This window comes from Scardinius erythrophthalmus (assembly GCF_964197995.2).
Source record: "Scardinius erythrophthalmus genome assembly, chromosome: 22".
Classification (NCBI taxonomy): domain Eukaryota; kingdom Metazoa; phylum Chordata; class Actinopteri; order Cypriniformes; family Leuciscidae; genus Scardinius; species Scardinius erythrophthalmus.
The window spans coordinates 17,038,330-17,051,174 of NC_138242.1; the positions used below are offsets into that span (position 1 = coordinate 17,038,330).

Below are 12,845 nucleotides of genomic sequence, written 5' to 3' on the forward strand. Positions count from 1 at the left end.
CATTTATTGTAATGAAAAATGCACAAAATTACAATTTTCATATGAAATATATATTTTCCAAAACACGTTTTACTCTAAAACTGTGAGAAAATCAAACCCATGAATCTAAACAAGCTGAGTTCCAAATTTGAGGATGAAATCTAAAAAAAATTAGCTTTCAGGAAGAATGTGTTTGTGTGCAGTACCAAACTAGCCTGGGAAAACCCAGACTACTTCCGGCGAATTTTAATTATCTCTTCAGGATAGTCTGGAGAAGAGCCCATTCAAACTCATTACTGTGCCGCTGAAATCGCGGCACCAATCAGAAACGTTTGGGGAGGGATTTACATGCAAAGCATTCTCATCCTAGGGCGTCATAATACTGATGCTTTTGAAATTTCTTTAATATCCGACACAAAGGGCACCCTTTAGCGTCAACATGTGACGCCGGTTGCCGCCGTGAAACATCACTCGTTTGAATCATAGACAGTATATAAACGAATCAATTATCGCGTCTGTTTTGAGCGATTTAAACTTACCGTTTTCGTTAAAACCGGAGCAAAGAACAACACTCGAAGCATACGTCATCCCTTCATCGATCTGATTGGTTTTAAGACTATACAACTGCGCCCAGATGAATTTGAGCTACGTCAGTTGGTGACGCCCCTTTGGAAATGATTTGTATACATAGCTTCCCCAGACCCTACACTCAGTTTCAACTGAGAAGGGTCTGGTTTTAACCAGGCTAGTACCAAACGTTTTCAGTAGATGAAATTCGCCTCCCGTTCATTTCCAATGTGATAGTTTTTGACCGCGAACAATACAAGTGTGACTTCTTTTTTTTCAGGACCATTTAACCTTTTCAAATAATGTCCATGATTTTCTTTTTTGTCCACATAGCAAGTGGCAAAACATAAATGAATAAAAAAAATTCTGTAAAAAATGACCAAATTGCACCAGAGGGTTCGCAAAACATTCTTAGAAGATATTTTTGCTAACTGGGATGGTGATATTGATGATGATGTTAAAAAGTGTTACTCTTGCTTGAACTGGCTCCCTTGTTACACTGAACAATCAAAGCAGTCGAGACTGCCGGCAGTCTCAACAGATCGAGGATAATTCTCACTAATATCCCGTCTTTCCCTTGATCCTGCTCTCTGTGCATGAGCCGACCCTCATTCCTCTCATGATTAGTCTGAGTTCCCCGTGGAGGGCACAACAGTCTGAACCAAAAAAGTTCTGGTCAAAACATCAACATTTTCATGCCTTCTGTGATGTTTCCTAGCTAACAGGAAACTTTCCAAGAACTTTGGCTAATCTTCTCTTCTCTTCTTTTGTATTGCCATTGTATTTGTATTGTATTTTTTTGCAATAGTAGAGGACAGTTTCGGTTTCAGTAGCGACGTGTCATACACAACGTTATGTGCTCTAAAATCACCTCAAAATATGAAACTTGTTTTGATATTCTCCGACTGGATGGAATTATAGTCTGAAGCTAATAATCCGAGTTTGTGCTCATCATACACTATGCAATTTTCTGTGAATTTTGTCAACTCTGACTGAAAATGGGGGAAAAAATCTGAGCAAAAGTTGTCTATTCCAGCCTTATACTACGGGGCAGTTAAATGCTTAAATCTGATTGGTTGACGAACGTTCTAAGGTGTGCAAAAGAGTTCAACAGTTCCCACCCCCTTTTTCAGAGGGAAAGAACTACAATCCCATGAAGCATTGCGAACAGCATTATTGATTTAAAAACGATGGAGAAATATTAAACTTGTTGATTATACTGAATATATAAACAATATATTTTAGGTTTTTGCTATATATGTATATATATATATATATATATATATATATATATATATATATATATATATATATATATATATATATATATGAATATTTAAGTATTATGAGAGCTTAGTTAGACTCGATTACACCATTCTATTTTGCCGCGTGCTCACTTATTGGTGTAATTTTCTCTACAGCATCATGGGTAATGTTAGCCTAGAAATCTAGACGCACCCTAGCGGCAGCAAAATGTATTTTGCAGCCAGGGTAGTCTAGCAACTCTCCATAGACTTTCGAGCTGCAAAAACCTAAATTGGGTCAGGCCAATCACGTCGCGTATAGAGTAGGCGGGGGCGGGCTTAACATAATGACGACAGAGTTGCGACGGTTACCTGCCACTTGAAAACAAAGAATGACGGCTGCTGCTGGAGAACAGTCTTTCGAATCGGCTTTGGCCGCGACTCTGGAGGACTTGGAGTTAAGTTTTTCTTTGAGAAAAGAGCAAAGAACGGCACTTAAGTCATTCTTAAAAAAAGGAAGATGTGTTCGTCGTTTTGCCGGCCAGATATGGCAAAAGTTGAATCTATCAACTAGCTCGGCTGTTGGGAAAACGCTCTGGTTGGTTGAAGCGCTGTCCTATTGCGTGCAGAGTGAATTTGAAAGACAGCCGTTTATCCCGCCCCTCGGATTGAGCCGTGTCTATGGTGAGTTTCCAGACCCAACATCTTGATGTAGGTCTGGCTTGCCAGGCTAGGGTAATGTAGTGTTTCACCAGTAATTGTGCTGTTAAATACAATTATTTTAAAAGTAAGCTGAAATAACGCAGCTTCAACAGAAGCAAATATCACTGATTATCAACCTCGTTGCTCACAGTAGGCCTGTATTTAAAGGTTTGAAAGTTATCGTTCAAAATCGATTTCCCTATGGAGAAAATGAATGGAGCTTTTACTTCCTGAACCCGACTGTTGCACTTATTATTTTCAGGGAAAGGCACGGCTAAAGTAGTTTTGCGCAGGTCTAGACGGTATCCATATCACTTCGCCAAATTATTTAAGTTATTTCAAAGGTCCTTACAGCCTACAACAGTAAAAGAACCAAAACCCACAATGACACTGACCAAACAAAAAATATATAAACAACAGGATAAAAATGACAAATTATTTCCATGTTTTTGCCGTGAAATTACATTTTATTATGTACGGAAAGCGCATGCTATCTTTTTCCCGCTCTCTCTCCAAGAAGCCCGTTCTCATCCTAGGGCGTCATATATTGACGCTTTTGACATTTCGTCTACAATATGACTCTGTGCGTGTCATATTGACGCTAAAGGGTGCCATGTGCGTTCGATGTAGACGAAATGTCAAAAGCGTCAGTATATGACGCCCAAGCGTGAGAATGCGTTGCACGTACAGCACAGACACACACTCGCACAGAAACAAGTTGTCAGTAAAATGGTTTAACAGCTTAAAAGCTACACAACATTTCTCACTAGCAAGGAAATAACAGCGCGGTTCTTGAAGCAGATAAACTTACAGTTTCCCTATTAGTAGAGACGCTCTTCCTGGCTGAAGCCTCCATTACTAGCTCTAAAATGAAGTTTTGGAATTAGCAACGGAGGCTTTGGATGAGACATTTAATAAATTAGTCCTACACACAAGAGCGTTTTAAGGACAAAAACTCTCATGAGAATCCTGACTCTGATTCAGTTACGGCACTGCAATCCAATGTACTGATTAGACAAGAACTAATTCAACAACTCAATTCTCCAAAGAGGAAACGTTGCAGACATACCTCAGTTAATTACCAAACATAACATCGAAGGTCTCTTTGGGAGTTTGCATAGCAGAGGTGTATGCGCTCATGGGCTGGAAAAGAAGCATGGTGATGTGACAGCAACAGGGCCGTGTGCTGCCCCAGGCTCTGTAGACTGGAGCCAGGCCAAATCTTCACATTCCTCCCTCTGTTTCCCTGCTGTACAAGCTTCGGCTGCCCGGTGGAAATGACCTGGGCACTGATCTGAGATCAGTTTGATGTGGTATGCCGGTGCACAGCGGCCAAAAGAGCAGTACAGAGAGAGAGAGAGAGAGAGAGAGAAAGCTCTCACACACCCTCCACTCAAACAACATTTCTATCGTGTAACATCTATCGTCCACTTTTGTGTGCTGAAACGAGGGCAGAGACAAATTTTACAGACAAATCAGGGGAGGACATTTAGTTCCACAGAATAGCTCTTTTCTTTTAGCCCGAGCTCTCTGGAAACGTGTTTTTATCTGGGCAAACAGAAGAGCTGTGTGGTCACAGGAATTCCAGGTCACAAGGATTCCTTCGGCAAGGATGACTTCACCTGTGACAGATTCATTTCCTCGCCAGGAATGAGACCTGTTGCTTTGACTTTGAGAGGAACTGAAGACGTTAACAGGAACTTTTGCCTTTTTATACCACTGAGGGAGTTCTTTTTGGACATTATGGGGTTGTTGTCAATGGATCAGAGTTCCCTACTGGTGGTGGCCGCTCTTTTTGGGATGCACCACTTTGCTGAAGGGGGATGCTCGGGAAGGTGCTGTCAAGGCACAGATTTCACCTGTTTCACTACAGACTGGAGGATGGACCGTGTCTATGGGATGTGCTATTGTGATGAGAGGTGTGTAAAGACTAAAGACTGTTGCTTTGACTACCCAACTGAGTGCCCAGGTAAGTGGTATATTTGGGCAGTTGACAAACTGATTTCTGAACACAGTAAAGAATATATTTTAAATATAGATTTAAATCATATAATAAGTACAAATAATAAAATGGTGAACCTGATTTCATCAAGCACAACATGTTCCTGGATCAACATTCCAATCATCCAATCAGATTTGAAGGACAAGTTTACAGTTTATGTCAATTTAAGGCTTACAACCAACCAAGCTTCTACATCAGTGTTATTCACATATAATTTCCCTCTGATTTTAGGGATAATTTATGGGTAGGGTTAGGTTTAGGGGTAGAGATCGGGTTAGGACAAAATTTTCGGACAGGAATGTTGTTCCAGGAATATGTCTTACTTGACAAAATCACAGTGACCATGATAAAATACCCAGACAGCAACATAGTGTCGGCCCATATCCGGCCCACATCTGGGATTCCACACGTACCGGATGTGGACCGGATCTGGGCCTACACTATGTTGCTGTCTGGGGCTACGTCTACATTAATCCGGATACATTTGAAAACGGCGTTTTCATTTAAAAAGTGTGGACATGGCCTGTACTGATGAATAAATCTTATATTTTAGGATAATTACCAGCTGACTGTTGTAACAGTTTTCAGGCAGGGTAGTTGAGCCCAGGATCTAGCTTTTATTAGAATAAACCCAGATGAATAATATCTAAAAATGTAGGAGTTAACACAATCCAAAGAATGGCCAACCGTGACAGCTTAAAGTCACCAGGAAATCAAACTTGATAATTCTTATTTCTTATTATGGAATATTGCAGTACTATCCGTGCACATGATTAAAAAAAAATAATAATCATGTGCCCTCATAATCTTTAATCAAAATAATGTCCCTTCTCTCTTGAAACAACATCTCTTCTCTGATGTTGTGTTTATTGGCGTGAGGGCGGAACATGTCACACACATGACATCACAGAAATAGCAAATCTAAATGATCCAATCGATTCCTGATAGACAAAATCAAGTTCCGGTCTACATTTTTTCTCTTTTGAGAAGGTGTTTCAATCGAATTTACATCACAATAAGGAAGTAAAGACAATCACAAGCTTTATTCTGACTTTATTTAACATAAAGGTAATAACTAACCATGTTAGACTAACAAAGAGGGCAATGACTGCATCCGGAATCACATACTTCTCTACTATATAGCAGGCGAAAAACAGTATGTAACTAATTAAATATGTCCGAATTCACAGTATTCATTTTAAGAGTAGGCAAAACGTACCCGGATGACCTACTACTTTCAGCGAGATTCTGAAGTGTACATACAATAGACATTTTACTATCCCATGAAGACACGGGAGAGGATTTGCGAATGGCAGGGAAGCGACGCAATTGATGCTGGTATGTCACGTGATAATGATAAAGCATTGCAAATGTAGTAGTCCGGATTACATTCAATATAGAACATACTTTTTTTTTTAGCTGTCACAAAGTAATTACTTATTTAAAATAAGAGAGTATGCGATTTTAGATGCAGCCTCCATATAAAAATGGATAAACAAGGAACTAAACAAGACAAAGGTAATACTAATCAGTAACCATGGAAACTAATACACAAAGGAACTAAACACAGGAAATGTGAACGTAAAGGAAAAGAAATGTTACCAAAATAAGATTCTCTGAATTGAAATAAAACACAACATCTGTGCATTATCTCAATTATTACATGGCTACTCATCAAACGTGGACAGTATAATGTTGACATTATTTTGTTACAACAGTAAATATTAAGAAATGAGAATATTAAGAAAATCATAATTAAGTGTTATAAAAAGTTGTGTAACAAATAATCTTAATATAATTCTAACTGTAAATCCAGTTTATAGTAAATTATAGCAAAGAAACTCCCTTTTCGCGAACATTTACTTTTAAGATTGTAGGACCCCCTAGTTGGCCCCAGCCACCTGGTTGAGAACTACTGATATATCCTGTAGATTTGTGCAACTTCTCACCCATGGGTTGTGTTTTAAGCCCAGCCATGTGTAGTGAGTGAGTGGAGTCACTGGAGCGGGTGCGCACAGCCCTGCCAGCCCTCATTCCGGGTCCGGAGACGCAGCGTTTTGAGACTGCCCCAAAATAGCGGACAGGCCTGTCCAAGGCTGGAGGAACAGGCCGGATGCATGGAGTATCAGGATCGCCAGGGCCAGTTTTGCTTTCAGACGCAAGGTATAAATCTGAGTCAACATGGCTTATACATCTTTTCGATCAAAATGCACAGTGACTTCCATAGTGTAATCATTATAAAGTTGAGTTTTCCATGGACAACACATTTGGATTTTTTTAAAGAGCTCTTGCAAAACTGCCAACCCTTGTATAAAAAGTATCAGCATACTTTTAAAAAGAGAAATTATTACAGAAATAATACACTTAAGTGTGAATGTTTTCAGACACTTAATTGCATGTTGTTTACAATTAAATGAAAATATATAGGCCTATAGTTAAATTGTCTTTATGTGATGCACCGAAAATCATTTATGATAAACTATGGCCTGGTTTCACAGGCAGGGCTTAGATTAAGCCAGGAGGACTTAAATTAGGACATTTAAGTAGCTTTTTTAAAAGTACCTTAGAAAAAAACCTTGAAGTGGATCGAGGCATTTTACGATATGTCAGTTGCTTTCAGTTAAGACAGCTCAAACATGCATTTTAGTCTGGGACTAGCTTAAGAAGGCCTGATCCCATAAGAAAGGCCTAGTCTGTGAAACAATTTCTAATGAAACTTGTATGTCATGTATTTAAATACTTGTAATTACACATTGTAATGATGATGTTGCAATTTAGTTCTTTACTTAATCCCCGGTTTAGATTTAAGATAGTCCCAGACTAAAATGCTTGTTTGAGCTGTTTTAACTAAAAGCAATTTGTACTGACACATCTTTAAATATATCAGTGCCATTGTTTTGTCTCAAGATGCACATCAGTAATGTTTTTTTTTCTAATGCACTTTTATAAAAGCTACTTAAATTGAATTTAGGCCCAATCTTTTCTTAATCTGAGCTCTGTCTGTGAAACCAGGCCAAAATGTAATATCAAATAACATTGTACAGTTACAAATGATCAAGAATAGGCCTATGTGTTAGTCACCAGATCATAATAAGTGTAAACTTCTAACAATCCTGACGAAAGATTATTAAAACATAATGATTTAACATGTATTTTAAAGAAGCATTTTTATTTTGACATCATCACAAAGTGCACTATTTTTAAAGAATTAAAAAAAGTGGCCTTTTATGTAATTGATATATTATCTGCAATTGCAGTTTTTAGTAGTATACCTTTTCAAGATTTGAAGTACTCTACAAGTGTACATCCAAAACAATTCAGCACACTTCTTTTTCACAAGGGAGTATTGCTTTTAAAGTACCTTCTTGCTTATATTGGCAGAGCTTTGTTGTTAAAGAACCCAGTGAACTTCAGTCAGAAATCAAGGGACTTTTCAACTTGATGGTCCAAAGTTGATCACTTAGCCGTTTATGGGTTGAAACTAAACACTGGCTGTGTTGGATTATTTCCAGGAGCAGCATTTATTACCACAATGGAGTACAGCAAAGGCAGAACACATGATTTGTATGGGGCCCAAATGGATGCTGGGTATGTATCACCGTCGATTAAACAAACACAAAGAGACTGTTGATGATGAGAATTTGTGAGGAGAAGCCTGTTTACTCACTTCAACAAATAGTTCATTACTTAAAGTCACAAAAACAGACAAGTAATAAACTAATAACATTAGCAATACACAGTATTAACAACGAATGCCTTCTTCATTTAGCTGTTAGCATTTAGCTTTCACTGAAAGCGACTTTGTCTTGAAACGCCATGTAAAACTTTGAATGTGAACTGAAACAATGTTAAATCTCACAATGTGACTGTTTCTTATAACTTTCTTACAATAAACACAATGGAAGATTTGAAGACATGTAATGATGATGTGCTCCACAGTTTCTGTATGGAGTTCAAGATGGAGTCTCTGACGCCGCATTGCACGGTGGAGAACAGACCCAATACACGCTGGATGCAGTATTTGAGGGAGGGCTACACTGTTTGCGTGGCTTGCCAACCTCCAGCTATGAGTAACCACAGTCGGGGCTGTCAAGGAGACGGTAACCTAGCCGAGAGGTAGTGTACCCATAGTGCCACAGTGTTGTTAAACTAGAGGACCTGTTACTGATGCAGCAACAACAGCACATTCTGTTACAAGTTCATTGTGAGGTCAGAGTATGTCTTCATGCTGAAACAACATCACAATTCATGAGATATCTAGGTTTCACAAAAGGCTCTTACAGACTTTTGAAAAACAAGTTTCTTGGGGTGATAATAGATCATAAAACAAGCTGGAAATCTCACATAAAACATGTACACAAACTTTCAAGAATCATTTCGGTACCACATATCACTCCACATTCTTTATTGCACACTGATGTTAACATTTAAATTACTGTGCAGAGATTTGGGGCAATAATTATAAATGCATCACTATCTATTTAGCAAAAAAGAACCATAAGAATAATTTATAATACTGGTTATAGAGCTCACACAAATTCATTATTTAAAAAAAAAAAAGAAGATATTTTCAAACAGCACAAATAATGTATAAAGCACAAAAACACCCTACTCCCTGGCAATATTCAAAAAAAAAAAAAAAAAAATTTAATAGAGAAGGGAAATATAATTTTAGGGGGTAGTGCAACTTTTTAGTGTAGTGTAGTGTAGTTTTTTTTTAACACTACTTATTATATATGGTGGATTTATACATGTAAATATGAATGTTTTCTTTGTATTTTTTTTATTTTATTTTGGTCTGTGGGGATAATTATAAATATATATAGTAAATGTATAGTATTAAGATAGGATTAAAATGATTTAACCATGAAGCCACTCTGATGATTATTAACGAGTAGTGAAGTACAATTAAATAAGCTTAATCTTCTTCCTACTCCTTTTCAGACATGTATAAGTTTATATTGTTTTGCTTTGGTTTATTAGCTTTTATTGTATTGATTTTAAATGTTCGAAAGTTAAAGCCATTTATTGATGTATACCTCCTAGAGGACTATACAGGTTCATAATTAGTGAGAGTAAAGCACAAAGCATGATTACTTCTAAAGATCTGGCAGTAACCTACTTGTAATTACTTAAGTGTTACTACAGCCTTCTAAAGGAATGACTGGTCTTTGGATCAGTTTTCTAAAGTAAAGATCATGGTAACTCATTAGTAATGACTCAAGTACTACCAAATCCATCAGAAGCAATTACTACAAAACCTTACAATGACTAAAAGTTATCATGCTTTTCACTTTAGGATGCTAGTAATTCTGAAGGATTACTTGAGTCATTACTAGTGGGTTACCATGATCTTCACTTTAGAATTAATTATACATTAAAAGGAGAATTCCGGTCAATTTTAACATTGAGCTAATTTTTTTGTACATTTGGAGTGCTGTCAATACAGAGAACAACGACAAAAGTCGGTGTTGCCTACACCGAGTTATTCTATTTTTAAAATTTGCACCCTGTTGACTTCAATGGGGCAAGTACTAAACCTGCTTTTAGCCTCTTAACATCCTTGATGTGTCATTACAAGTGCACAGAAAATGTGAGTGATTCCTTCAGAGTGAACACGAGTGGATCTGACTGCAGTAGATGTGAAAGATATGTATAAAAATGATGTTATTTAAGCCAGCGCAAATACCTGTGTTTACATCCTGTTTTCGGTTTAAGTCCAAATCAGTCGATTGCCGAGTTCACGCGCATAGGTTTGGTACCTATGATCACGCACGTGATCATAGGTAAACTATATAAAAATTATATAGTTTACCCCAAACTATATAAAAAGTTTGCCCCAAACTATATAAAAATTATATAATCATAATAACTCCAAAACTATAGCAAGGAGAGTCAAAAGGTAGGTATCGTTTGAAAGAACTCTTTTTAAATTTTTTGAAAATATAAATTACATTACATTTGGACATTGTCCTGCCAAGAAACAGCGGATAAAAGACAATATATATATATATAATTTTTATTATGATTTTGCATATCTTTCTTATTTGTCATGGAATAACTCAGGAAGGAAATAAGGTAGCAGGAAAATTATTACAATAATTTTTGGATAAAGGAATCAAAAGTTACAGCATTTGGAAAAGAGACAGCCTTTTTGTACAGTCTTTGACACCCCCTCATGGGCAATTTTTTCTCCATGAAAAATATCTTGTCATAAAAGCAATAGATTATGTTAATTTTGGGCTCATTTTAATTGTAATAATATGCTGTAAAAAATGAAGTGCCATTTTCAATTATCTGAGAATGTTTCATGAGCTGTATGATGTTTTTGACACATTGCAGTACATTATTTTATAGATTATGAAAAAAAAGAAATTCTATTTATCAGCAAATAACTCAGCAATACTAGTTTTTCAAAGTGGATACATTCACTGTAAAGTTCAGACTCTAAGCTTTCAAATGACATCAACTTTTCTGTTAATCAAGGCAAGATTTTTTAAAAATATGGTAAAGAATATTTTCGCAGCTAGGTAATAAATGTAATTAGATGCATTAAAAAGCTGAGATCCTAAGCTTTAAAATGATATATAATTTGTGTTGTTCCATCCATTCAGTGGTTGCTTAGTAATAATTTTTTTTCTTTCCGAATGGGAATAAATCAAATAAATAAAAAAGCTATAGGCCGCCTATAGGCGGTTATTGGACATGACATAAATTAATACATTTTGAAGCCACTAGATGGCGCTCTTCTCACTTGAAATTTTTTTTTTAGGCCTGCACTATTTTGATGTGAAAGGTATGGAAGCTTGTTTCCGCCACAAAATAAAAAAAAATAAAAGATAATTGCGACTTTTTATCTCACAATTGCGAGTTTACATCTCGCAATTCTGACTTTATTTCTCAGAATTGCGAGATATAAAGTCAGAATTGCGTGTTTTAAAGTCGCAATTGCGTGTTATAAAGTCAGAATTCTGAGATATAAAGTCAGAATTGCGTGTTATAAAGTCAGAATTCTGACTTTTTTTCTCGCAATTGCGACTTTATATCACGCAATTCTGACTTTATATCTCAGCATTCTGACTCTATATCTCAGAATTCTGACTTTATATCACGCAATTGGGAGATATAAAGTCAGAATTGCATGATATAAAGTCGCAATTGCGTGTTATAAAGTCAGAATTGCGTGTTATAAAGTCAGAATTCTGACTTTTTTTCTCGCAATTGCGACTTTATATCACGCAATTCTGACTTTATATCTCAGAATTCTGACTTTATATCACGCAATTGGGAGATATAAAGTCAGAATTGCATGATATAATGTCGCAATTGCGTGTTATAAAGTCAGAATTGTGAGATATAAACTATTCTGAGGTAAAAAAAAAAAAAAAAAAGTCCGTCTTTTTTCCCCCCTTAGAATTGGACTTTATATCTCACAATTCTGAGAAAAGATGTCAGAATTGCGAGATATAAACTCGCAATTATGTGTTATAAAGTCAGAATTGCGTGATATAAAGTCAGAATTCTGAGATATAAAGTCAGAATTGCGTGATATAGTCGCAATTGTGAGAAAAAAAGTCAGAATTCTGACTTTATAAGACGCAATTGCGACTTTATATCTCAGAATTCTGACTTTATATCACGCAATTCTGACTTTATATCACGCAATTCTGACTTTATATCTCGCAATTCTGAGAAATAAAGTCAGAATTGCGAGATGTAAACTCACAATTGTGAGATAAAAAGTCGCAATTATCTTTTATTTTTTTATTTTGTGGCGGAAACAAGCTTCCATAGTATGGTTACATTTATTGAAAAATAAAATAAAATAAATAAAATATATATATTAATTCTAATGGAAAAAATAGCTCATAAAAATTATATAATTAATGCAAAGTATCATAAAAAATTTAAAAAAATTCTAAATAATACTCAGAAAACATTATAGAACAAAAATATATTTGATTGGTTATCCTGGGAAAAAGTAAAGTAAAATTTTAAGGCTTCGCCCGTTTTCGGGCGGGAGGAAGCTAAGTGTGACTATTTTACGAAGAAGCCCAGAGGGTTAATGTTGTATTATTCATTTGCTCCTGTGTAGTTACTCATTCATGACGGAACAGTATTGTAAAGTGTTACTGATTCTTCTTATCTTGGCAGGGATGAGCTTCTACACTGGCAGGCGGTGGGAAGTCCTCGCTGTAGAGGAACATGGAGGAAAGTACAGAAACTACAGCACTGCTCCTGCCCTCAAGTGCACAGCTTCATTTTCATTTAACAGTCTATAAATAAGACTGCTTCTTCAAAGTCCTTGTTAAAATCCACAAATAAGCAATATGTTCTATTATACATATTAA

General features: G+C 36.3%; 1 protein-coding gene across 1 annotated transcript; it reads left to right on the plus strand.

Moving 5' to 3' along the window:
* Positions 1–4,235: 4,235 nt before the first annotated feature.
* sbspon (somatomedin B and thrombospondin type 1 domain containing) lies at positions 4,236–12,766 on the plus strand (the record flags this gene model as incomplete). Its single annotated transcript, XM_081353493.1, has 5 exons — positions 4,236–4,461; positions 6,463–6,657; positions 8,007–8,082; positions 8,434–8,610; positions 12,649–12,766. The coding sequence occupies 5 exons, from the start codon at positions 4,236–4,238 to the stop codon at positions 12,764–12,766; spliced, it is 792 nt and encodes a 263-aa protein (XP_081209619.1).
* Positions 12,767–12,845: the final 79 nt, after the last annotated feature.